At 36.9% G+C, this 27,972-nt stretch overlaps 1 protein-coding gene across 1 annotated transcript in view; it reads left to right on the top strand.

The window, feature by feature from the left end:
• The window catches only part of CLIC2 (chloride intracellular channel 2), a 45,645-nt gene that overhangs the window by 6,086 nt on the left and 11,587 nt on the right, over positions 1 to 27,972 (top strand). The window contains exons 2-3 of the mRNA XM_059911708.1: positions 631 to 740; positions 866 to 991. Of these exons, the coding sequence (XP_059767691.1) occupies positions 631 to 740; positions 866 to 991 (236 nt within the window). The remainder of the gene's footprint in view (positions 1 to 630; positions 741 to 865; positions 992 to 27,972) is intronic.

The following is a 27,972-nucleotide window of genomic DNA, read 5'->3' as shown; positions in this document are numbered from 1 at the left end:
GAAACCGTAAAGTTACTAGAAGAAAACATGAGAGAACATCTTTATAGTAAAACAAAATAAGAAAGTATTTTTTTTCTTTGCAATCTTGATGTACATAACAGCTGTGTAAGCAGATCAGAAAAACCAGATTTCATAAAGGAAAACAATATAAGATTTTATGTAAAATTTTAATTTTACATAAGACATTGTTTAAAAATTACATGTAACATTATCAGAAAGAGTTAGTGTCTTTAGTATACAAGTAATTTTTCCAAAGTAATAAGGAAAAGGTCATCACCTTAATAGAAAAATATAAAATTGTCATGAACAAACAAGTCACAGAATAAGGAAATCAAAGGTCCAATGAAAATACTGAATATACCTTTCAAGAAGGAAATTTGGCAGGATCTATGAAAATGGAAAATGAACATAGTCTTTAGTCAGCATTCTGTTGTTACGTACTCATCACTCTGGTAATTTTACATACAATGAAATTATTTGCTTCATTATCTCTCTCTGCCCACAGATGGTAGAATTCATGAGATTAAGGACTTCCAACTTTGTCTCTAGCAACTAGCTTATTTCCCAGCAGGCATTCAGTACATACTTGTTGAGCAAATGAATGAATGAAGTCTTTCTTTATCTTAATAGGCTGGAAGTGATGGGGAGAGTATTGGAAACTGTCCCTTTTGCCAACGCCTTTTTATGATCCTCTGGCTTAAAGGAGTTAAATTCAATGTGACTACTGTTGACATGACCAGGTAAGACAAATCAGGACATGTTTCATTCTGGGGATTAAAATCAGTAGACACCAATACAGTGTTGGTGTTTGCATAATGTGCACTTTATCTAGAGGCCTAACTCTGCTTATTTTCAATAATCATAGAAAGCCTGAAGAGCTGAAGGACTTAGCCCCGGGCACCAATCCTCCCTTCCTGATATATAACAAGGAGTTGAAAACAGACTTCATTAAAATTGAGGAGTTCCTAGAGCACACACTGGCTCCTCCAAGGTACAACATTTTTACAGGATATTATTGTTCTTGAGATAATCTATTTTATTGGCTTATTTATTGCAGATTGAGGATTCTTCTAAACATCTAACTCTTTTTCAGTTTCAGACCTCTTTTTTGCTATCTTTCTAGAAAAGTTTGCAAAGATTCCCCGATCACTCCATGTATGATTAGAAAACTTTACTACATAATTATTTATTTAACATATGTAAAGCTATTAAAACTTTATGTGATGCAAGTAGTATATTAGGAATGGGCAAAGGATAGACTTGGAAATTTAGGAAAGACAAGTAAATTTAGGCCACATTTAATTTTATCCATGTTATCTGATCCATAATGAGGTTTGGGGACATTTATACTGACAGAAATCAGACTTATTTTATTGTAGAGCCCTCAGAAGATCTACAATTTTGAAATAGCCTTTAATTCAGTCTGATCTCTTAGCTCTACAGGTTGAGATATATTATGTCTATCACACATAAACTTCCCCCCTTCAACTTCAAATACACAAAGACAGTCAATATAATATTTCAAATTATTTTTAAAATGCATAGCTTGCTTAAAATAAGAAAGTAAATTCTCTGTAGTCTAGAAATAGAGAAGAAACCTATGGTGGGTTAGGAGCGAGGGCATGGGGTAATAGCACTGTATAGTCCATGAGGACTGGTCAGGACTGGTCAGGACTAGTCTGTCATACCACTGATGGCATGAAGATAGAACATACCCAACACAAGAAAACCAGGAAATAGGTCTCTCACAGTTAGCCAGAGGCCATAACTGTACTGTCTACACTTGAATGACAGCTGTATGTCTCTGCCCACCCAGCATAGTATCTGGAAACAATAAGCCTACTGTATTCATTTTTTATTTCTGTGCAACAAACTCAGTGTCTTAAAATGTCGCTCATTTATTATCCCACAGTTTTCACTGGTCAGAAGTCTGGCTGTAAACTTAAAACTGCTCTAAAAAATAACATCTTAATCGTTACACATACATATGATAAATAAAAGGTTCTATCAGTCCAAAATTCTTCCTACCTAAGAAATTAGGGATACTATTTTAGATTCTTTTCTGTGTGCCTATACTATGTCTCTTTCATCCATTATTGGTGGTTTCTTATATTTTAAGCACCGGCTCCAAGTACTGAGTCTTATTTTGTTCTTTTCTCCTCATCCATCCTCCTCTACTACTGCCACCCCTCAAACCATCTGCTCTCCAAACTTTTCTTGCTCCCAAAGATTAACTAGTGAAAAAATCCATTGTGTTATCTTTCCATACCCTTTTTTATGTTCATATAAGCACAATAACAAATTCCCTTTCCTTCCAGTTTTTTACCACTACAAACAGTGCTATAAATAAAATCCTTGCTCATATGTCCTTATGTACTGGTGTTTTTATTCCTGTGGAATAGATTTCCAGGAGTAAAATTCAAATGGTATATATCTTTTAAATTTTTTACTGCTTTATCCATCAGTGTATAAGTATACACTTTTCCCACATATCTGTAGTACTATGCATTATCACTCTTTTAAAATTTATGGCAACCTGACGGGTGTAGTGATATCTCATTGATACTTTAGTTTGCATTTCCGTGAATAATAGGTGAATTAGAACATCTTTACACGTGTTGGTTGAGCATTTGGTTTTGTTCTGTGAATTACCTTGTCAAATTCTTCTGATTTTCTATTAGCTTATGTATCATTTAGGGATTGCATTCAACTCTGATAACTAGAGACCCAAAAAGTAGTGGCTTAGATAAATATGGGTTTTATTTTTCTTACATAATAAGACACCAAGAATGAGGCATTGTAGGGGTAGAATGACAGCTCCATAATTTCACTGGGGACCCAGGCTCTATCTAATATTTCTTCTCTGCCATCCTTCAGGTGAGTTTTCCAGTCTTAAGTTTAATTCACGGTGACAATATGTCTGCTGGAATTCCAGGCAACAGATCTAACTCCCCACACAGGAAGAAGGAAAAGGGCAAAGGGCAAAAGATGCAAGTCAGCTTTAAGGAGCTTTCACAGAAGCCACATTCATCAATTTCCATTAACATCTCATTATTCAGAAGTAATTCACATAGTCATACCTAAGTACAAAGGGAAGCTAGGAAACATAGTTTTCATCCAGGTGTATTGCCATCCCTAACAAAATAAGATTCAGTTAATGAGAGACAGAGAGAGAGGGAGAGAGAGAGAGGGAGAAAGCGGTACATAACTGTGTTATCTTCCATATTCTGCCCCTCTGGCCATCCAAATAAATGTGTGTATCCTTATTCCCATACATGGAACACACTTACTCCCAAGAGAGGTAACTTCCAAGTCCCCTACAGTTACTGCATCCAGTTCAAAGTCCAGGATCTTTGAGTGACAACATCTCTCTTAGATATTAATGGTCGAACAATCAAATAAATTAAAAGACAAGTTCTTTCCACCTTCTGCTTGACACACGCAATAGGCAGTGGTGGAGCGGGAATTGGATAACTGGAATAAAAATAAAAATCCCTGGTTCATAATAGTTACCATTGTTGGAGAAAGAGCTGGAAGATTTTTTCCAAGTTTTGGTGTTACAAACAATGCTAAAGTGAACTTTCTTTTGACAAGGTCCTCCAGAGTGGTTATTTACTCTGCCATATTGCTAAATATAAGAGCTCTTCCATATAATCTTTGTTTCATCTAAAATTTTAAAACCTGTTAGATACCCACATCAATGAAAATGGTGGAGTAGGGAACTCCAAAATGTCATCCCTCCATAATAACAATTAATAGCCCAGCAAAAGCTGTCAGAATCAACTTTGCCAGAACTCTGGAATCTAACCAAAAATTTACAAGCAGCCTGGGGTTTCTTAATGAAGAAGAAAGAAGCAAAATTTCAGTAAGAGAGCCCTGTGGCATTTTAGGTTACCCTGTTACCATCCTCCACTACTCAGCTCTTTAGAAGCCTTAAAGAGAGCAGTCCACATTGCAGAAACAGGTTGCTTGTACCAGAGGACAGGATATGGACCTTATTCTCAAATAACTGTGGTTGTGTGGTTTGACCTGGTGGCACCTTGAGGGATTGGCTCAAGGGTTTGCCTTTTTTTTCACCTACTTTGGAGCTTCCTCAGGGCTGAGGCAGCTTCCCTGTTGGCACTCATGGAAGGCGTTTAGAAGCAAATGTATTAGCCACTGCCACAGGGGGCAAGGAATAAAACTTGGAGAAAGCAATAGACAAACTGACAAGTCTGCGAAGAAAGAGGCTGAGACAGGACTTCCCTCGTGGTGCAGTGGTTAAGAATCTGCCTGCCAATGCAGGGGCCACAGGTTCGAGCCCTGGTCCAGGAAGATCCCACATGCCATGGAGCAACTAAGCCCATGTGCCACAACTACTGAGCCCACGTGCCAAAACTACTGAGCCCGCGAGCCAAAACTACTGAAGTCCATGCACCTAGAGCCCATGCTCCACAACAAGAGAAGCCACCGCAATGAGAAGCCCACGCACTGCAATGAAGAGTAGCCCCTGCTCGCTGCAACTAGAGAAAGCCTGCGTGCAGAAATGAAGACCCAACGCAGCCAAAAATAAATAAATAAATTTATAAAAAAAAAAAAAAGAAAGAGGCTGAGACACTTGGAGATAGTGGAATAAGGGCTTTAAATTAATGTATTCTAGGGAATCTAGAAGTCCAAGCACATGCCCAAGTCTTGACCTATGCTCAGAAAAAAAAAACCTGAGAAGACTTTAAGCTTTCACGTCTGGCTAAACTTCAGGCACCACACAAGTAGAAAGTGAAGGCTAAGGCAGAATTATAAACTGCATACCTAAGCATTGAAGGAGTACCCAAACACAGAGCCAGCTTACAAACACCGGGAGAGCATTTTTTCCCTTGGTTTGTTGTTTGTTTGTTTGTCTCTTTGTTTGTTTTGCTTCCAGGAGTTTAAGGAAATCTCTGTCAAATCAATAACTGACCAAAGATAATGAGACAAAGATTTCAGTGGCCACACACAAGAAAGAACAGACTTTACAAAAATACTTCAGAACATTCACTAAACAAATAAACAACAACACCCAAAAAAAGCAACAACAAACCCTATTTGTTGGAAGGGAAGGGAAGAATCTGTTTTCCAGAGTTTCCACATTATAATATTAAAGTGTCCTGTTTTCAAAATATATATATAAGGCATGTCAAAAAAAACAAGAATGTATGGCCCATTCACAGAAAAAAAAGAAATTAATAGAAATTGTCCCTGAGGAAACCCAGACCCTGATTTAATAGACAAAGACTTTAAATCAACTGTCTTAAATATGTTTAGATAGCTAAAGAAAACCATGGACAAAGAATTAAAGGAAACCAAGAAAACAATGTCTCAATAAAGAGAGAATATCAATAAAAAATAAAAATAATAAAAAGGAATCAAATAGACATTCTGGAGTTGAAAAGTACAATAACTAAAATGAATAATTCACTAGAGGGTTGCAACAGCAGATTTGAACAGATAGAAGAAAGAATCAGCAAAACTGAACATAAGTTAATTGAGAGTATCCAGTCTAAGGAAAAGGAAGAAAATTAACAAAGCCTAACAGACCTGTTGGATGCCATAAAATGTACAAAGATACACATGATAAGGGAAGAGATGGCAGAGAGAAAGAGGCAGAAAGAATATTTGAAGAAACAATGGCTGAAAACTTCCCAAGTTTAATGAAAGAGACATAAACCTATACATCCAAGAAGGTCAACAAACTCCAAGTGGAATAAACTCAAAGAGATCAACACCAAGATACATTATTATAAAATTATCTAAAGCCAAAGCCAAAGATATAATCTTGAAAGCATCAAGAAATAAATGACTCATCATGTAGAGGGGATTCTCAATAAGATTAACAGATAATTTTTCATCAGAAATCATGGAGGCCAGAAGGCAGAGAGATGATATATTTAAAGTGCTGAGAGAAAAAAAGTCAACCAAGAATTCAATATCTGGCAAAAATATCCTTCAAAAATGAAAGAGAACTTAAGACATTCCACATGAATGAAAACTGAGGGATTTTGTTGCTAGTAGGCCTGCTCTGCAAGAAATGCTATCAGAAGTCCTTCAGGCAGAAATGAGAGGCCATTAGAAAGTAATTCAAAGTCATATAAGAAATAAAAGAGCACCAGTAAAGGAAAAATAACACACATGATCATCTCAGTTGGTGCAGAAAAAGCATTTGACAAAATCCAACACCATGTTATGATAATACTCAACAAACTAGGAATAAAAGGGAGCTTCCTTAACCTGATAAAGGGAATCTATGAAAAACCCACAGATAACATCACACTTAAAAGTGAAGGATTGAAAACTTTCTCCCTAAGATCAGATACAAGACAAAGATGCCACTTTTGCCACTTCTATTCAACATTGTACTTAAAGTTCTAGCCAGAGCAATTATTCAAGAAAAAGAAATAAAAGGCATCCAAATTGGAAAGGAAAAAGTAAAATGATATTGGCAGATATGATCTTTTATGTAGAAAATCCTTTAAAGTCCACTGAAATACTATTAGAACTAATAAAAATTCAGCACAGTTGCCAGATACAGATCAAAATACAAAAAATAATTTTATTTCTATATACTGTCAATGAATCATCCAAAAAGTAAATTAGGAAAACAATTCCATTTTCAGTAGCATCAAAAATAATAAACTATTTAGAAATAAATTTAACCAAGGAAGAGAAAGACTTGTACATGAAGACTACCAACAATTGCTAAAATAACTTCCTAGCTTCTCATGGTTTTCCAGCAATCATTACCTTATAGATACATAACTCCAACCCTCCATCTTCACATAGCATTCTCCTTGTGTCTCTGTCTCTTCACAAAGTGTTCTTTTTCAAGGGCACCAGTCATATTGGATTAATGGGCCCACCTTACTCCATATGGCCTCATCGTAACTATTACAGCTGTAACAATCCTATTTCAAAATAAGGTTACATTATGAAGTATTGGAGTTTATGACTTCAACATACCTTTTTGGGGGGACACAATTCAACCCATACAAATATCCCATGTTCATGGATTAGAAGACCTAATATATTAATGTAGAAATATTCCCCAAAGTGATCTATTAATTCAATGCAATACCAACCAAAATTCCAATGGTGTTTTTACAGAAATGAAAAAGCCAACCCTCAAATTCATATGGAATTGCAAGAGATCACAAATAGCTAAAATAGTCTTTGATAAAGACAAAAAAATTGGAGGACTCATGCTTCCTGATTTCAAAACTTACTACACAGCTACAGTAATCAAAACAATCAGTACTTGCATAATAATATACCATTGGAATAGAATTGAAAGTCCAAAAATAAACCCATACATCTGTGGTCAATTGATTTTCAAGAGTGCCAAAACCCTTCAATGGTGAAAGAATAGTCTCTCCAACAAGTGGTGCTGGGACAACTAGATATTCACATTGGCATGCCAAAGAATAAAGTTATACCCTTACCTCACATCATATACCAAAATCAACTTAAAATATATCAAACACCTAATGTGTGGATTAAAACTATAAAACTTTTAGAAGACAATATAGAGGTAAATCTTCAAGACCTTGTATTCGGCAATGGATTCTTAGATATAACACCAAAAGCACATACAGCAAAAGAAGAAAATAGAAAATAGAAAAATTAGATGATCTGGAAGATAGAATAATGGAAATAACCCAATCAGAACAGTAGAAAGAAAATTTTTTTAAAATGAGGAACGTTTAAGGGACCTCTGAGACAACATCGAGTGTACTAATGTTCACATTATAGGGATCCCCAAAGGAGAAAAGAGGGAAAGGGATAGAAAGGTATTTGATGAAATCATGGCTGAAAATTTCCTGAAGCTGATGAAGGAAAAAGATTTCCAGGTACAGGAATCACAGAGACTCCCAAACAAGATAAACCCAAAGAGACTCACACCAAGACATATCATATTTAAAATGGCAAAATTTAAAGATAAAGAGAGAATTCTAAAGGCAACAAGAGAAAAAGAATATTTTTTTTTCCACTTAGAGAAGACCCTTTAACACTTCTTTTAGGGTTGGTTTAGTATTGGTGAGCTTTTTTAGTTTTTTCTTGTCTGAGAAGTTCTTTACCTCTCCTTCAATTCTGAATGATAACTTTGCTGGGTAGAGTATCCTAGGTTGTAGGTTTTTCCCTTTCAGAACTTTAAATATATCATGTCACTCCCTTCTGACCTGCAAAGTTTCTGCAGAAAAATAAGCTGATAGCATTATGGCGGTTCCCTTGTATGTGACCAGTATCCAAAATATATAAAAGAACTCTTACAATTCAACAACAGAAAGCAAACAACCTAATTTTAAAATGGAAAGAGGATTTGAGTAGACAGTTCTCCAGAGAATATATACAAGTGGCTAAAAAGTACTTGCAAAGATACTTAATGTCATTAGTCAATAGAGGAATGCAAATCAAAACCACAATGCCCATTTTTTTTCACAGACACACACTGTATTTTATATTTACAAGAGGTAAATAAACTGACACCAAGCATTGTAAATGGATGACCACAACAAAAGCAACAATGATTGCAACACCAAACACGAAACACACTCATACTATGTCATAATATTGACATTCAGTCCAGTAATCCTCCACTGTAACAGCTCCTTTACTTTGCAGTGAAAATTGATTGTATATTTTTTGCCTCTGAGTCCTTGTGTGATTTTTTTTATTCAAACAGAAAGTCACAAAAATTATAATCATCCTCATCAGTTCACTCAGTCCCATGTAATTAATTTTTTTTTCATCTTGATCTTTTGTTAGCACTTTTATGAATTCATCAGTTTTCCATTAGAGTTCTGAAAATGCTTATTCATTCAGTTCAGCAGTATAGTCAGTTACCAGAAACCTGTACTTGTCAGAGTCTTTTCCATGAATTCCTTGAAGATGAAACCCTTTTATAGGAACATTTTTGCAAAAGCATCAGAGTACACCCAGAACTGTCTGTAAATGACAAAAGACTTAAAAATGACCATGGTTAAAGATTTGATGAAAGTTCATAATAATGCAATTGACAAGGAAATTTAGTTACTTCTGAGATATACATTTTAAAGTAATAACTAGAATTATGACTTATAACATTATACCAGAACATATAAGATTTTTAGAAATTTCATGTAATGTCTGAAACATTTATGTTAACATATTTCCATACAAATAACCCAAAGAAAGTTTAATGTTAGTTGTTTTTGTTTGTTTGTTTGTTTGTTTGTACCGCAGGTTCTTATCAGTCATCAATTTTATACACGTCAGTGTATACATGTCAATCCCAATCGCCCAATTCAGCACACCACCATCCCCACACCACCGCGGTTTTCCCCCCTTGGTGTCCATACGTTTGTTCTCTACATCTGTGTCTCAACTTCTGCCCTGCAAACCACTCCATCTGTACCATTTTTCTAGGTTCCACATACATGCATTAATATACGATATTTGTTTTTCTCTTTCTGACTTACTTCACTCTGTATGACAGTCTCTAGATCCATCCACATCTCAACAAATGACTCAATTTCGTTCCTTTTTATGGCTGAGTAATATTCCATTGTATATACGTACCACAACTTCTTTATCCATTCGTCTGTTGATGGGCATTTAGGTTGCTTCCATGAACTGGCTATTGTAAGTAGTGCTGCAATGAACATTGGGGTGCATGTGTCTTTTTGAATTACGGTTTTCTCTGGGTATATGCCCAGTAGTGGGATTGCTTGATCATATGGTAATTCTATTTTTAGTTTTTTAAGGGACCTCCATACTGTTCTCCATAGTGGCTGTATCAATTTACATTCCAACCAACAGTGCAAGAGGGTTCCCTTTTCTCCACACCCTCTCCAGCATTTGTTGTTTGTAGATTTTCTGATGATGCCCATTCTAACTGGTGTGAGGTGATACCTCATTGTAGTTGTGATTTGCATTTCTCTAATAATTAGTGATGTTGAGCAGCTTTTCATGTGCTTCTTGGCCATCTGTATGTCTTCTTTGGAGAAATGTCTATTTAGGTCTTCTGCCCATTTTTGGATAGGGTTGTTTGTTTCTTTAATATTGAGCTGCATGAGGTGTTTATATATTTTGGAGATTAATCCTTTGTCTGTTGATTCGTTTGCAAATATTTTCTCCCATTCTGAGGGTTGTCTTTTCGTCTTGTTTATGGTTTCCTTTGCTGTGCTAAAGCTTTGAAATTTCATTAGGTCCCATTTGTTTATTTTTGTTTTTATTTCCATTACTCTAGGAGGTGGATCAAAAAAGATCTTGTTGTGATTTATGTCAAAGAGTGTTCTTCCTGTGTTTTCCTCTAAGAGTTTTAGAGTGTCCGGTCTTACATTTAGGTCTCGAATCCATTTTGAGTTTATTTTTGTGTATGGTGTTAGGGAGTATTCTAATTTCATTCTTTTACATGTAGTTGTCCAGTTTCGCAGCACCACTTATTGAAGAGACTGTCTTTTCTCCATTGTATATCTTTGCCTCCTTTGTCGTAGATTAGTTGACCATAGGTGCGTGGGTTTATCTCTGGGCTTTCTATCTTGTTCCATTGATCTATGTTTCTGTTTTTGTGCCAGTACCATATTGTCTTGATTACTGTAGCTTTGTAGTATAGTCTGAAGTCAGGGAGTCTGATTCCTCCAGCTCCATTTTTTTCCCTCAAGACTGCTTTGGTTATTCGGGGTCTTTTGTGTCTCCATACAAATTTTAAGATGATTTGTTCTAGTTCTGTAAAACATGCCATTGGTAATTTGATAGGGATTGCATTGAATCTGTAGATTGCTTTGGGTAGTATAGTCATTTTCACAATATTGATTCTTCCAATCCAAGAACATGGTATATCTCTCCATATGTTGGTATCATCTTTAATTTCTTTCATCAGTGTCTTATAGTTTTCTGCATACAGGTCTTTTGTCTCCCTAGGTAGGTTTATTCCTAGGTATTTTATTCTTTTTGTTGCAGTGGTAAATGGGAGTGTTTCCTTAATTTCTCTTTCAGATTTTTCATCATTAGTGTATAGGAATGCAAGAGATTTCTGTGCATTAATTTTGTATCCTGCAACTTTACCAAATTCATTGATTAGCTCTAGTAGTTTTCTGGTGGCATCTTTAGGATACTCTATGTATAGTATCACGTCATCTGCAAGCAGTGACAGTTTTACTTCTTCTTTTCCAATTTGTATTCCTTTCATTTCTTTTTCTTCTCTGACTGCCGTGGCTAGGACTTCCAAAACTATGTTGAATAATAGTGGTGAGAGTGGACATCCTTGTCTCATTCCTGATCTTAGAGGAAATGCTTTCAGTTTTTCACCGTTGAGAGTGATGTTTGCTGTGGGTTTGTCGTATATGGCCTTTATTATGTTGAGGTAGGTTCCCTCTATGCCCACTTTCTGGAGAGTTTTTATCATAAATGGGTGTTGAATTTTGTCAAAAGCTTTTTCTGCATCTATTGAGATGATCATATGGTTTTTATTTTTTTTTTATTTTTTTTTTTTTTTAGAAATTTCATGTAATGTCTGAAACATTTATATTGACATATTTCCATACATATTTCCATACAAATACAAATATAAGATTTTTAGAAATTTCATGCAATGTCTGAAACATTTATATTAACATATTTGCATACAAATAACCCAATGAAAGTTTAGTATTAGTTGTTTTGTTTGTTTTTTTATACTGCAGGTTCTTATTAGGCATCAGTTTTATACACATCAGTGTATACATGTCAATCCCAATCGCCCAATTCAGCACACCACCATCCCCACCCCACCGCAGTTTTCCCCCCTTGGTGTCCATATGTCCATTCTCTACATCTGTGTCTCAACTTCTGCCCTGCAAACTGGCTCATCTGTACCATTTTTCTAGGTTCCGCATACATGCGTTAATATACGATATTTGTTTTTCTCTTTCTGACTTACTTCACTCTGTATGACAGTCTCTAGATCCATCCACGTCTCAACAAAGGACTCAATTTCGTTCCTTTTTATGGCTGAGTAATATTCCATTGTATATATGTACCACATCTTCTTTATCCATTCGTCTGTTGATGGGCATTTAGGTTGCTTCCATGACCTGGCTATTGTAAATAGTGCTGCAATGAACATTCGAGTGCATGTGTCTTTTTGAATTACGGTTTTCTCTGGGTATATGCCCAGTAGTGGGATTGCTGGGTCATATGGTAATTCTATTTTTAGTTTTTTAAGGAACCTCCATATTGTTCTCCATAGTGGCTGTATCAATTTACATTCCCACCAACAGTGCAAGAGGGTTCCCTTTTCACCACACCCTCTCCAGCATTTGTTGTTTGTAGATTTTCTGATGATGCCCATTCTAACAGGAGTGAGGTGATACCTCATTGTAGTTTTGATTTGCATTTCTCTAATAATTAGTGATGTTGAGCATCTTTTCATGTGCTTCGTGGCCGTCTGTATGTCTTCTTTGGAGAAATGTCTATTTAGGTCTTCTGCCCATTTTTGGATTGGGGTGTTTGTTTCTTTGATATTGAGCTGAATGAGCTGTTTATATATTTTGGAGATTAATCCTTTGTCCATTGATTCACTTGCAAATATTTTCTCCCATTCTGAGGGTTGTCTTTTCGTCTTGTTTATGGTTTCCTTTGCTGTGCAAAAGCTTTGAAGTTTCATTAGGTCCCACTTGTTTATTTTTGTTTTTATTTCCATTACTCTAGGAGGTGGATCAAAAAAGATCTTGCTGTGATTTATGTCAAAGAGTGTTCTTCCTATGTTTTCCTCTAAGAGTTTTATAGTGTCCAGTCTTATATTTAGGTCTCTAATCCATTTTGAGTTTATTTTTGTGTATGGTGTTAGGGAGTATTCTAATTTCATTCTTTTACATGTAGCTGTCCAGTTTTCCCAGCACCACTTATTGAAGAGACTGTCTTTTCTCCATTGTATATCTTTGCCTCCTTTGTCATAGATTAGTTGACCATAGGTGCGTGGGTTAATGTCTGGGCTTTCTATCTTGTTCCATTGATCTATGTTTCTGTTTTTGTGCCAGTACCATATTGTCTTGATTACTGTAGCTTTGTAGTATAGTCTGAAGTCAGGGAGTCTGATTCCTCCAGCTCCATTTTTTTGCCTCAAGACTGCTTTGCCTATTCGGGGTCTTTTGTGTCTCCATACAAATTTTAAGATGATTTGTTCTAGCTCCGTAAAAAATGCCATTGGTAATTTGATAGGGATTGCATTGAATCTGTAGATTGCTTTGGGTAGTATACTCATTTTCACAATGTTGATTCTTCCAATCCAAGAACATGGTATATCTCTCCATCTGTTGGTATCATCTTTAATTTCTTTCATCAGTGTCTTATAGTTTTCTGCATACAGGTCTTTTGTCTCCCTAGGTAGGTTTATTCCTAGGTATTTTATTCTTTTTGTTGCAATGGTAAATGGGAGTGTTTCCATAATTTCTCTTTCAGATTTTTCATCATTAGTGTATAGGAATGCAAGAGATTTCTGTGCATTAATTTTGTATCCTGCAACTTTACCATATTCATTAATTAGCTCTAGCAGTTTTCTGGTGGCAGTTTTAGGATTCTCTATGTATAGTATCATGTCATCCGCAAACAGTGACAGTTTTACTTCTTCTTTTCCAATTTGTATTCCTTTTATTTCTTTTTCTTCTCTGATTGCTGTGGCTAGGACTTCCAAAACTATGTTGAATAATAGTGGTGAGAGTGGACATCCTTGTCTCGTTCCTGATCTTAGATGAAATGCTTTCAGTTTTTCACCATTGAGAATGATGTTTGCTGTGGGTTTGTCATATATGGCCTCTATTATGTTGAGGTAGGTTCCCTCTATGCCCACTTTCTGGAGAGTTTTTATCAGAAATGGGTGTTGAATTTTGTCAAAAGCTTTTTCTGCATCTATTGAGATGATCATATGGTTTTTATTCTTCAATTTGTTAATATGGTGTATCACATTGATTGATTTGCGTATATTGAAGAATCCTTGCATCCCTGGGATAAATCCCACTTGATCGTGGTGTATGATCCTTTTAATGTGTTGTTGGATTCTCTTTGCTAGTATTTTGTTGAGGATTTTTGCATCTATATTCATCAGTGATATTGGTCTGTAATTTTCTTTTTTTGTAGTGTCTTTGTCTGGTTTTGGTATCAGGGTGATGGTGGCCTCATAGAATGAGTTTGGGAGTGTTCCTTCCTCTGCAATTTTTTGGAAGAGTTTGAGAAGGATGGGTGTTAGCTCTTCTCTAAATGTTTGATAGAATTCACCTGTGAAGCCGTCTGGTCCTGGACTTTTGTTTGTTGGAAGATTTTTAATCACAGTTTCAATTTCATTACTTGTGATTGGTCTGTTCATATTTTCTATTTCTTCCTGGTTCAGTCTTGGAAGGTTATACCTTTCTAAGAATTTGTCCATTTCTTCCAGGTTGTCCATTTTATTGGCGTAAAGTTGCTTGTAGTAGTCTCTTAGGATGCTTTGTATTTCTGCAGTGTCTGTTGTAACTTCTCCTTTTTCATTTCTGATTTTATTGATTTGAGTCCTCTCCCTCTTTTTCTTGATGAGTCTGGCTAATGGCTTATCAATTTTGTTTATCTTCTCAAAGAACCAACTTTTAGTTTTATTGATCTTTGCTATTGTTTTCTTTGTTTCTATTTCATTTATTTCTGCTCTGATCTTTATGATTTCTTTCCTTCTGCTAACTTTGGGTTTTGTTTGTTCTTCTTTCTCTAGTTTCTTTAGGTGTAAGGTTAGATTGTTTACTTGAGCTTTTTCTTGTTTCTTTAGGTAGGCTTGTATAGCTATAAACTTCCCTCTTAGAACTGCTTTTGCTGCATCCCATAGGTTTTGGGTCGTCGTGTTTTCATTGTCATTTGTCTCTAGGTATTTTTTGATTTCCTCTTTGATTTCTTCAGTGATCTCTTGGTTATTTAGTAACGTATTGTTTAGCCTCCATGTGTTTGTCCTTTTTACGTTTTTTTCCCTGTAATTCATTTCTAATCTCATAGCGTTGTGGTCAGAAAAGATGCTTGATATGATTTCAATTTTCTTAAATTTACTGAGGCTTGATTTGTGACCCAAGATGTGATCTATCTTGGAGAATGTTCCGTGCGCACTTGAGAAGAACGTGTAATCTGCTGTTTTTGGATGGAATGTCCGATATATATCAATTAAATCTATCTGGTCTATTGTGTCATTTAAAGCTTCTGTTTCCTTATTTATTTTCATTTTGGATGATCTGTCCATTGGTGTAAGTGAGGTGTTAAAGTCCCCCACTATTATTGTGTTACTGTCGATTTCCTCTTTTATAGCTGTTAGCAGTTGCCTTATGTATTGAGGTGCTCCTATGTTGGGTGCATATATATTTATAATTGTTATATCTTCTTCTTGGATTGATCCCTGGATCATTATGTAGTGTCCTTCCTTGTCTCTTGTAACATTCTTTATTTTAAAGTCTATTTTATCTGATATGAGTATAGCTACTCCAGCTTTCTTTTGATTTCCATTTGCATGGAATATCTTTTTCCATCCCCTCACTTTCAGTCTGTATGTGTCCCTAGGTCTAAAGTGGGTCTCTTGTAGACAGCATATATATGGGTCTTGTTTTTGTATCCATTCAGCCAGTCTATGTCTTTTGGTTGGGGCATTTAATCCATTCACGTTTAAGGTAATAATCGATATGTATGTTCCTATGACCATTTTCTTAATTGTTTTGGGTTTGTTTTTGTAGGTCCTTTTCTTCTCTTGTGTTTCCCACTTAGAGAAGTTCCTTTAGCATTTGTTGTAGAGCTGGTTTGGTGGTGCTGAATTCTCTTAGCTTTTGCTTGTCTGTAAAGCTTTTGATTTCTCCATCAAATCTAAATGAGATCCTTGCCGGGTAGAGTAATCTTGGTTGTAGGTTCTTCCCTTTCATCACTTTAAGTATATCATGCCACTCCCTTCTGGCTTGCAGAGTTTCTGCTGAGAAATCAGCTGTTAACCTTATGGGAGTTCCCTTGTATGTTATTTGTCGTTTTTCCCTTGCTGCTTTCAATAATTTTTCTTTGTCTTTAATTTTTGCCACTTTGATTACTATGTGTCTCGGCGTGTTTCTCCTTGGGTTTATCCTGTATGGGACTCTCTGCGCTTCCTGGACTTGGGTGGCTATTTCCTTTCCCATGTTAGGGAAGTTTTCGACTATAATCTCTTCAAATATTTTCTCTGGTCCTTTCTCTCTCTCTTCTCCTTCTGGGACCCCTATAATGCGAATGTTGTTGCGTTTAATGTTGTCCCAGAGGTCTCTTAGGCTGTCTTCATTTCTTTTCATTCTTTTTTCTTTAGTCTGTTCCGCAGCAGTGAATTCCATCATTCTGTCTTCCAGGTCACTTATCCGTTCTTCTGCCTCAGTTATTCTGCTATTGATTCCTTCTAGTGTAGTTTTCATTTCAGTTATTGTATTGGTCATCTCTGTTTGTTTGTTCTTTAATTCTTCTAGGTCTTTGTTAATCATTTCTTGCATCTTCTCAATCTTTGCCTCCATTCTTATTCCAAGGTCCTGGATCATCTTCACTATCATTATTCTGAATTCTTTTTCTGGAAGGTTGCCTATCTCCACTTCATTTAGTTGTTTTTCTGGGGTTTTTTCTTGTTCCTTCATCTGGTACATAGCCCTCTGCCTTTTCATCTTCTCTATCTTTCTGTAACTGTGGTTTTTGGTCCACAGGCTGCAGGATTATAGTTTTTCTTGCTTCTGTTGTCTGCCCTCTGGTGGTTGAGGCTATCTAAGAGGCTTGATGGGAGCTGGTTTTTATTTTTATTTTTTTTTTTATTTTTTATTTTTTTAAAAGAAGGATGTAGTATGTATTATGACATTTTTTTTTTTTTTTTTTTGGCCTAAACGACAGAGATTTATTTTCTTACAATTCCGGAAGCTGAAAGTCTGAGATCAAGGTGTTGGCAGGATTGGTTTCTTCTGAGGCCTCCCATCCATCTTTTCCTCCCTGTGTCTTCACATGGGCTTCCTCTGTGTTTGTCCTAATTTCCTTATAAGGACACCACTCATACTGGATTAGGGCTCACCCCGGTGACCGCATTTTAACTTAGTTACCTCTTTAAAGGCACTACCTCCAAACAGTCATATTCTGAGGTACTGGGGGTTAGGACATCAACATGAATTTGGTAGGGGGGACACAATTCAGCCAGTAACAATGGCAGCTGGAGTGAGGTGGGAAGCAGTGTCTGGGACACACCTGTAACCCATTTGCAGCACAATCTTATTTTACTTAATTTTCATGACATTCCTATGAGGTAATATTATTATGCCTATTTTATGGATGAGAACACTGAGGCCCCAACAGATGAAGTCCATTGCCTGAGGTCACACAGTAAGTGGCAGAGCCGGAACTGGGGCACAGGGGTGGCTGCTTCCACCAGATGGGCTTAATACCATCAGCCTTTTGAAACTTTAAGCTGGATTTCTCTTTACATATGATCTGCTTTATGTAATAGAACCTTTTTGACTAAAACTGAGGGTCTGTGTCTGAAATTTTAGCATACAATCATAAACTTTTTACATAGAACAATAATAGTAAAAGTTACAATCTTTCTATAGAAATGCAGTAACTACCATATTAATAATACTCATGTCAGTATTTTACTACTATTCATTTAAAGCTTAATTGAAATTTACCACTTGGCTGAAAGTTACTACTAAAGCGAAAATGCTTTAACTAACCTGAACTTCTTTTTTTTTTTTTTTTTTTTTTCACACACACACTGTATTTTATTTTTACAAGAGATAAATCGACTGACACCAAGCATTGTACATGGATGACCACAACAAAAGCAACAATGATTGCAATTACCAAACGTGAAACACACTCATACTATGTCATAGTATTGACATTCAGTCCAGTAATCCTCCACTGTAACAGCTCCTTTACTTTGCAGTGAAAATTGATTTGTATATTCTTTGCCTCTGAGTCCTTGTGGAATTTTTTTTTTTTTTTTTTTTTAAATTCAGACAGAAAGTCACAAAAATTATACTCATCCTCATCAGTTCACTCAGTCCCATGTAATTAATTTTTTTTTTCGTCTTGATCTTTTGTTAGCACTTTTATGAGTTCATCAGTTTTTCATTAGAGTTCTGAAAATGCTTATTCATTCAGTTCAGCAGTACAGTCCGTTACCAGAAACCTGTACTTGTCAGAGTCTTTTCCATGTATTTCTTGAAGATGAAACCCTTTTATAGGAACATATTTGCAAAATCATCAGAGTACACCCAGAACTGTCTGTAAATGACAAAAGACTTAAAAATGACCACGGTTAAAGATTTGATGACAGTTCATAATAATGCAGTTGACAAGAAAATTAGTTATTTCTGAGATATACATTTTAAAGTAATAACTAGGATTATTACTTATAACATTATACCAGAACATATAAGATTTTTAGAAATTTCATGTAATGTCTGAAACATTTATATTAACATATTTCCATACATATTTCCATACAAGTACAAATATAAGATTTTTAGTAATTTCATGTAATGTCTGAAACATTTATATTAACATATTTCCATACATATTTCCATACAAATACAAATATGATTTTTACAAATTTCATGTAATGTCTGAAACATTTATATTAACATATTTCCATACATATTTCCATACAAATACAAATATAAGATTTTTAGAAATTTCATGTAATGTCTGAAACATTTATATTAACATATTTCCATACAAATAACCCAATGAAAGTTTAGTATTAGTTGTTTTGTTTGTTTTTTTATACTGCAGGTTCTTATTAGGCATCAGTTTTATACACATCAGTGTATACATGTCAATCCCAATCGCCCAATTCAGCACACCACCATCCCCACCCCACCGCAGTTTTCCCCCCTTGGTGTCCATATGTCCATTCTCTACATCTGTGTCTCAACTTCTGCCCTGCAAACTGGCTCATCTGTACCATTTTTCTAGGTTCCGCATACATGCGTTAATATACGATATTTGTTTTTCTCTTTCTGACTTACTTCACTCTGTATGACAGTCTCTAGATCCATCCACGTCTCAACAAATGACTCAGTTTCGTTCCTTTTTATGGCTGAGTAATATTCCATTGTATATATGTACCACATCTTCTTTATCCATTCGTCTGTTGATGGGCATTTAGGTTGCTTCCATGACCTGGCTATTGTAAATAGTGCTGCAATGAACATTCGGGTGCATGTGTCTTTTTGAATTACGGTTTTCTCTGGGTATATGCCCAGTAGTGGGATTGCTGGGTCATATGGTAATTCTATTTTTAGTTTTTTAAGGAACCTCCATATTGTTCTCCATAGTGGCTGTATCAATTTACATTCCCACCAACAGTGCAAGAGGGTTCCCTTTTCACCACACCCTCTCCAGCATTTGTTGTTTGTAGATTTTCTGATGATGCCCATTCTAACAGGAGTGAGGTGATACCTCATTGTAGTTTTGATTTGCATTTCTCTAATAATTAGTGATGTTGAGCATCTTTTCATGTGCTTCGTGGCCGTCTGTATGTCTTCTTTGGAGAAATGTCTATTTAGGTCTTCTGCCCATTTTTGGATTGGGGTGTTTGTTTCTTTGATATTGAGCTGAATGAGCTGTTTATATATTTTGGAGATTAATCCTTTGTCCGTTGATTCATTTGCAAATATTTTCTCCCATTCTGAGCGTTGTCTTTTCGTCTTGTTTATGGTTTCCTTTGCTGTGCAAAAGCTTTGAAGTTTCATTAGGTCCCACTTGTTTATTTTTGTTTTTATTTCCATTACTCTAGGAGGTGGATCAAAAAAGATCTTGCTGTGATTTATGTCAAAGAGTGTTCTTCCTATGTTTTCCTCTAAGAGTTTTATAGTGTCCAGTCTTATATTTAGGTCTCTAATCCATTTTGAGTTTATTTTTGTGTATGGTGTTAGGGAGTATTCTAATTTCATTCTTTTACATGTAGCTGTCCAGTTTTCCCAGCACCACTTATTGAAGAGACTGTCTTTTCTCCATTGTATATCTTTGCCTCCTTTGTCATAGATTAGTTGACCATAGGTGCGTGGGTTAATGTCTGGGCTTTCTATCTTGTTCCATTGATCTATGTTTCTGTTTTTGTGCCAGTACCATATTGTCTTGATTACTGTAGCTTTGTAGTATAGTCTGAAGTCAGGGAGTCTGATTCCTACAGCTCCATTTTTTTGCCTCAAGACTGCTTTGCCTATTCGGGGTCTCTTGTGTCTCCATACAAATTTTAAGATGATTTGTTCTAGCTCAGTAAAAAATGCCATTGGTAATTTGATAGGGATTGCATTGAATCTGTAGATTGCTTTGGGTAGTATACTCATTTTCACAATGTTGATTCTTCCAATCCAAGAACATGGTATATCTCTCCATCTGTTGGTATCATCTTTAATTTCTTTCATCAGTGTCTTATAGTTTTCTGCATACAGGTCTTTTGTCTCCCTAGGTAGGTTTATTCCTAGGTATTTTATTCTTTTTGTTGCAATGGTAAATGGGAGTGTTTCCATAATTTCTCTTTCAGATTTTTCATCATTAGTGTATAGGAATGCAAGAGATTTCTGTGCATTAATTTTGTATCCTGCAACTTTACCATATTCATTAATTAGCTCTAGCAGTTTTCTGGTGGCAGTTTTAGGATTCTCTATGTATAGTATCATGTCATCCGCAAACAGTGACAGTTTTACTTCTTCTTTTCCAATTTGTATTCCTTTCATTTCTTTTTCTTCTCTGATTGCCGTGGCTAGGACTTCCAAAACTATGTTGAATAATAGTGGTGAGAGTGGACATCCTTGTCTCGTTCCTGATCTTAGAGGAAATGCTTTCAGTTTTTCACCATTGAGAATGATGTTTGCCGTGGGTTTGTCATATATGGCCTTTATTATGTTGAGGTAGGTTCCCTCTATGCCCACTTTCTGGAGAGTTTTTATCAGAAATGGGTGTTGAATTTTGTCAAAAGCTTTTTCTGCATCTATTGAGATGATCATATGGTTTTTATTCTTCAATTTGTTAATATGGTGTATCACATTGATTGATTTGCGTATATTGAAGAATCCTTGCATCCCTGGGATAAATCCCACTTGATTGTGGTGTATGATCCTTTTAATGTGTTGTTGGATTCTCTTTGCTAGTATTTTGTTGAGGATTTTTGCATCTATATTCATCAGTGATATTGGTCTGTAATTTTCTTTTTTTGTAGTGTCTTTGTCTGGTTTTGGTATCAGGGTGATGGTGGCCTCATAGAATGAGTTTGGGAGTGTTCCTTCCTCTGCAATTTTTTGGAAGAGTTTGAGAAGGATGGGTGTTAGCTCTTCTCTAAATGTTTGATAGAATTCACCTGTGAAGCCGTCTGGTCCTGGACTTTTGTTTGTTGGAAGATTTTTAATCACAGTTTCAATTTCATTACTTGTGATTGGTCTGTTCATATTTTCTATTTCTTCCTGGTTCAGTCTTGGAAGGTTATACCTTTCTAAGAATTTGTCCATTTCTTCCAGGTTGTCCATTTTATTGGCGTAAAGTTGCTTGTAGTAGTCTCTTAGGATGCTTTGTATTTCTGCAGTGTCTGTTGTAACTTCTCCTTTTTCATTTCTGATTTTATTGATTTGAGTCCTCTCCCTCTTTTTCTTGATGAGTCTGGCCATTAGGCTTATCAATTTTGTTTATCTTCTCAAAGAACCAACTTTTAGTTTTATTGATCTTTGCTATTGTTTTCTTTGTTTCTATTTCATTTATTTCTGCTCTGATCTTTATGATTTCTTTCCTTCTGCTAACTTTGGGTTTTGTTTGTTCTTCTTTCTCTAGTTTCTTTAAGTGTAAGGTTAGATTGTTTACTTGAGCTTTTTCTTGTTTCTTTAGGTAGGCTTGTATAGCTATAAACTTCCCTCTTAGAACTGCTTTTGCTGCATCCCATAGGTTTTGGGTCGTTGTGTTTTCATTGTCATTTGTCTCTAGGTATTTTTTGATTTCCTCTTTGATTTCTTCAGTGATCTCTTGGTTATTTAGTAACGTATTGTTTAGCCTCCATGTGTTTGTCCTTTTTACGTTTTTTTCCCTGTAATTCATTTCTAATCTCATAGCGTTGTGGTCAGAAAAGATGCTTGATATGATTTCAATTTTCTTAAATTTACTGAGGCTTGATTTGTGACCCAAGATGTGATCTATCTTGGAGAATGTTCCGTGCGCACTTGAGAAGAACGTGTAATCTGCTGTTTTTGGATGGAATGTCCGATATATATCAATTAAATCTATCTGGTCTATTGTGTCATTTAAAGCTTCTGTTTCCTTATTTATTTTCATTTTGGATGATCTGTCCATTGGTGTAAGTGAGGTGTTAAAGTCCCCCACTATTATTGTGTTACTGTCGATTTCCTCTTTTATAGCTGTTAGCAGTTGCCTTATGTATTGAGGTGCTCCTATGTTGGGTGCATATATATTTATAATTGTTATATCTTCTTCTTGGATTGATCCCTGGATCATTATGTAGTGTCCTTCCTTGTCTCTTGTAACATTCTTTATTTTAAAGTCTATTTTATCTGATATGAGTATAGCTACTCCAGCTTTCTTTTGATTTCCATTTGCATGGAATATCTTTTTCCATCCCCTCACTTTCAGTCTGTATGTGTCCCTAGGTCTAAAGTGGGTCTCTTGTAGACAGCATATATATGGGTCTTGTTTTTGTATCCATTCAGCCAGTCTATGTCTTTTGGTTGGGGCATTTAATCCATTCACGTTTAAGGTAATAATCGATATGTATGTTCCTATGACCATTTTCTTAATTGTTTTGGGTTTGTTTTTGTAGGTCCTTTTCTTCTCTTGTGTTTCCCACTTAGAGAAGTTCCTTTAGCATTTGTTGTAGAGCTGGTTTGGTGGTGCTGAATTCTCTTAGCTTTTGCTTGTCTGTAAAGCTTTTGATTTCTCCATCAAATCTAAATGAGATCCTTGCCGGGTAGAGTAATCTTGGTTGTAGGTTCTTCCCTTTCATCACTTTAAGTATATCCTGCCACTCCCTTCTGGCTTGCAGAGTTTCTGCTGAGAAATCAGCTGTTAACCTTATGGGAGTTCCCTTGTATGTTATTTGTCGTTTTTCCCTTGCTGCTTTCAATAATTTTTCTTTGTCTTTAATTTTTGCCACTTTGATTACTATGTGTCTCGGCGTGTTTCTCCTTGGGTTTATCCTGTATGGGACTCTCTGCGCTTCCTGGACCTGGGTGGCTATTTCCTTTCCCATGTTAGGGAAGTTTTCGACTATAATCTCTTCAAATATTTTCTCTGGTCCTTTCTCTCTCTCTTCTCCTTCTGGGACCCCTATAATGCGAATGTTGTTGCGTTTAATGTTGTCCCAGAGGTCTCTTAGGCTGTCTTCATTTCTTTTCATTCTTTTTTCTTTATTCTGTTCTGCAGCAGTGAATTCCATCATTCCGTCTTCCAGGTCACTTATCCGTTCTTCTGCCTCAGTTATTCTGCTATTGATTCCTTCTAGTGTAGTTTTCATTTCAGTTATTGTATTGGTCATCTCTGTTTGTTTGTTCTTTAATTCTTCTAGGTCTTTGTTAATCATTTCTTGCATCTTCTCAATCTTTGCCTCCATTCTTATTCCGAGGTCCTGGATCATCTTCACTATCATTATTCTGAATTCTTTTTCTGGAAGGTTGCCTATCTCCACTTCATTTAGTTGTTTTTCTGGGGTTTTATCTTGTTCCTTCATCTGGGACATAGCCCTCTGCCTTTTCATCTTCTCTATCTTTCTGTAACTGTGGTTTTTGGTCCACAGGCTGCAGGATTATAGTTTTCCTTGCTTCTGTTGTCTGCCCTCTGGTGGTTGAGGCTATCTAAGAGGCTTGATGGGAGGCTCTGGTGGTGGGTAGAGCTGACTGTTGCTGTGGCGGTCAGAGCTCAGTAAAACCTTAATCCACTTGACTGTTGATGGGTGGGGCTGGGTTCCCTCCCTGTTGCTGTGGCGGTCAGAGCTCAGTAAAACCTTAATCCACTTGACTGTTGATGGGTGGGGCTGGGTTCCCTCCCTGTTGGCTGTTTTGCCTGAGGCAACCCAACACTGGAGCCTACCCGTGCTCTTTGGTGGGGTTAATGGCAGACTCTGGGAGGGCTCACGCCAAGGAGAACTTCCCAGAACCTCTGCTGCCAGTGTCCTTATCCCCACGGTGAAACAGAGCCACCACTCGCCTCTGCAGGAGACCCCCCAACACCAGCAGGTAGGTCTGGTTCAGTCTCCCCCAGGCTCACTGCTCCTTCCCCTGGGTCCTGATGCACACATTACTTTGTGTGTGCCCTCCAAGAGTGGGATCTCTGTTTCCCCCAGTCCCGTCAAAGTCCTGCAATCCAATTCCCACTAGCCTTCAAAGTCTGATTCTCTAGGAATTCCTCCTCCCGTTGCCTGACCCCCAGGTTGGGAAGCCTGACGTGGGGCTCAGAACCTTTACTCCAGTGGGTGGACTTCTGTGGTATAAGTGTTCGCCAGTCTGTGAGTCACCCACCCAGCAGTTATGGGGTTTGATTTTACTCTGATTGCGCCCCTCCTACCGTCTCACTGTGGCTTCTCCTCTGTCCTTGGACGTGGGGTATCCTCCTTGGTGAAGTCCAGGGTCTTCCTGTCAATGATTGTCCAGCAGCCAGTTGTGATTCTGGTGCTCTCGCAAGAGGGAGTGACAGCACGTCCTTCTACTCCGCCATCTTGGTTAATCTCCGATCATATGGTTTTTATTCTTCAATTTGTTAATATGGTGTATCACATTGATTGATTTGCGTATATTGAAGAATCCTTGCATCCCTGGGATAAATCCCACTTGATCATGGTGTATGATCCTTTTAATGTGTTGTTGGATTCTGTTAGCTAGTATTTTGTTGAGGATTTTTGCATCTATATTCATCAGTGATATTGGTCTGTAATTTTCTTTTATTGTAGTATCTTTGTCTGGTTTTGGTATCAGGATGATGGTGGCCTCATAGAATGAGTTTGGGAGTGTTCCTTCCTCTGCAACTTTTTGGAAGAGTTTGAGAAGGATGGGTGTTAGCTGTTCTCTAAATGTTTGATAGAATTCACCTGTGAAGCCATCTGGTCCTGGACTTTGGTTTGTTGGAAGACTTTTAATCACAGTTTCAATTTCATTTCTTGTGATTGGTCTGTTCATATTTTCTGTTTCTTCCTGGTTCAGTCCTGGAAGGTTATACCTTTCTAAGAATCTGTCCATTTCTTCCAGGTTGTCCATTTTATTGGCATAGAGTTGCTTGTAGTAGTCTCTTAGGATGCTTTGTATTTCTGCGGTGTCTGTTGTAACTTCTCCTTTTTCATTTCTAATTTTATTGATTTGAGTCCTCTCCCTCTTTTTCTTGATGAGTCTGGCTAATGGTTTATCAATTTTGTTTATCTTCTCAAAGAACCAGCTTTTAGTTTTATTGATCTTTGCTATTGTTTTCTTTGTTTCTATTTCATTTATTTCTACTCTGATCTTTATGATTTCTTTCCTTCTGCTAACTTTGGGTTTTGTTTGTTCTTCTTTCTCTAGTTCCTTTACGTGTAAGGTTAGATTGTTTACTTGAGATTTTTCTTGTTTCTTGAGGTAGGCTTGTAGAGCTATAAATTTCCCTCTTAGAATTGCTTTTGCTGCATCCCATAGGTTTTGGATCATCGTCTTTTCATTATCATTTGTCTCTAGGTATTTTTTGATTTCCTCTTTGATTTCTTCAGTGATCTCTTGGTTATTTAGTAACGTATTGTTTAGCCTCCATGTGTTTGTGTTTTTTACATTGTTTTCCCTGTAATTCATTTCTAATCTCATAGCGTTGTGGTCAGAAAAGATGCTTGATATGATTTCAATTTTCTTAAATTTACTGAGGCTTGATTTGTGACCCAAGATGTGATCTATCCTGGAGAATGTTCCATACGCACTTGAGAAGAAAGTGTAATCTGCAGTTTTTGGATGGAATGTCCTATAAATATCAATTAAATCTATCTGTTCTATTGTGTCATTTAAAGCTTCTGTTTCCTTATTTATTTTCATTTTGGATGATCTGTCCATTGGTTTAAGTGAGGAGTTAAAGTCCCCCACTATTATTGTGTTACTGTCAATTTCTTGTTTTATAGCTGTTAGCAGTTGCCTTATGTGTTCAGGTGCTCCTATATTGGGTGCATATATATTTATAATTGTTATATCTTCTTCTTGGATTGATCCCTTGAGCATTATGTAGTGTCCTTCCTTATCTCTTGTAACAGTCTTTATTTTAAAGTCTATTTTATCTGATATGAGTATAGCTACTCCAGCTTTCTTTTGATTTCCATTTGCATGGAATATCTTTCTCCATCCCCTCAATTTCAGTCTGTATGTGTCCCTAGGTCTGAAGTGGGTCTCTTGTAGACAGCATATATTTGGGTCTTGTGTTTGTATCCATTCAGCAAGCCTGTGTCTTTTGGTTGGAGCATTTAATCCATTCACGTTTAAGGTAATTATCGATATGTATGTTCCTATGACCATTTTCTTAATTGTTTTGGGTTTGTTTTTGTAGGTCCTTTTCTTCTCTTTTGTTTCCCACTTAGAGAAGTTCCTTTAGCATTTGTTGTAGAGCTGGTTTGGTGGTGCTGAATTCTCTTAGCTTTTGCTTGTCTGTAAAGCTTTTGATTTCTCCTTCGAATCTGAATGAGATCCTTGCCAGGTAGAGTAATGTTGATTGTAGGTTCTTCCCTTTCATCACTTTAAGTATATCATGCCACTCCCCTTCTGGCTTGTAGACTTTCTGCTGAGAAATCAGCTGTTAACCTTATGGGAGTTCCCTTGTATGTTTTTTGTTGTTTTTCCCTTGCTGCTTTCAATAATTTTTCTTTGTCTTTAATTTTTGCCACTTTGATTACTATGTGTCTCGGCGTGTTTCTCCTTGGGTTTATCCTGTATGGGACTCTCTTTGCTTTCTGCACTTGGGTGGCTATTTCCTTTCCCATGTTAGGGAAACTTTCAACTATAGTCTCTTCAAATATTTTCTCTGGTCCTTTCTCTCTCTCTTCTCCTTCTGGGACCCCTATAATGCGAATGTTGTTGCATTTAATGTTTTCCCAGAGGTCTCTTAGGCTGTCTTCATTTCTTTTCATTCTTTTTTCTTTAGTCTGTTCTGCAGCAGTGAATTCCACCATTCTGTCTTCCAGGTCACTTATCCGTTCTTCTGCCTCAGTTATTCTGCTGTTGATTCCTTCTAGTGTAGTTTTCATTTCAGTTATTGTATTGTTCATCTCTGTTTGTTTGTTCTTTAATTCTTCTAGGTCTTTGTTAAACATTTCTTGCATCTTCTCGATCTTTGCCTCCATTCTTTTTCCGAGGTCCTGGATCATCTTCACTATCATTATTCTGAATTCTTTTTCTGGAAGTTTGTCTATCTCCACTTCATTTAGTTGTTTTTCTGGGGTTTTATCTTGTTCCTTCATCTTGTATATAGCCCTCTGCCTTTTCATCTTGTCTTTCTGTGAATGTGGTTTTTGTTCCACAGGCTGCAGGATTGTAGTTTTTCTTGCTTTTGCTGTCTGCCCTCTGGTGGATGAGGCTATCTAAGAGGCTTGATGGGAGGGACTGGTAGTGGGTAGAGCTGACTGTTGCTCTGGTGGGCAGAGCTCAGTAAACTTTATTCCACTTGACTGTTGATGGGTGGGGCTGGGTTCCCTCCCTGTTGGTTGTTTGGCCTGAGGCAACCGGACACTGGAGCCTAAGTGGGCTCTTTTGTGGGGCTAATGACAGACTCTGGGAGGGCTCACGCCAAGGAGTACTTCCCAGAACTTCTGCTGCCAGTGTCCTTGTCTCCACGGTGAAACAGAGCCACCCCCCGCCTCTGCAGGAGACCTTCCAACACTAGCAGGTAGATCTGGTTCAGTCTCCCCTGGGGTCACTGCTCCTTCCCCTGGGTCCCGATGCACACACTAGTCCGTGTGCACCCTCCAAGAGTGGGGTCTCTGTTTCCCCCAGTCCTGTCGAAGTCCTGCAATCAATTCCCACTAGC

Source organism: Balaenoptera ricei, chromosome X, assembly GCF_028023285.1.
Source record: "Balaenoptera ricei isolate mBalRic1 chromosome X, mBalRic1.hap2, whole genome shotgun sequence".
NCBI lineage: Eukaryota > Metazoa > Chordata > Mammalia > Artiodactyla > Balaenopteridae > Balaenoptera > Balaenoptera ricei.
This window is presented reverse-complemented; position numbering and strand designations above follow the sequence as displayed.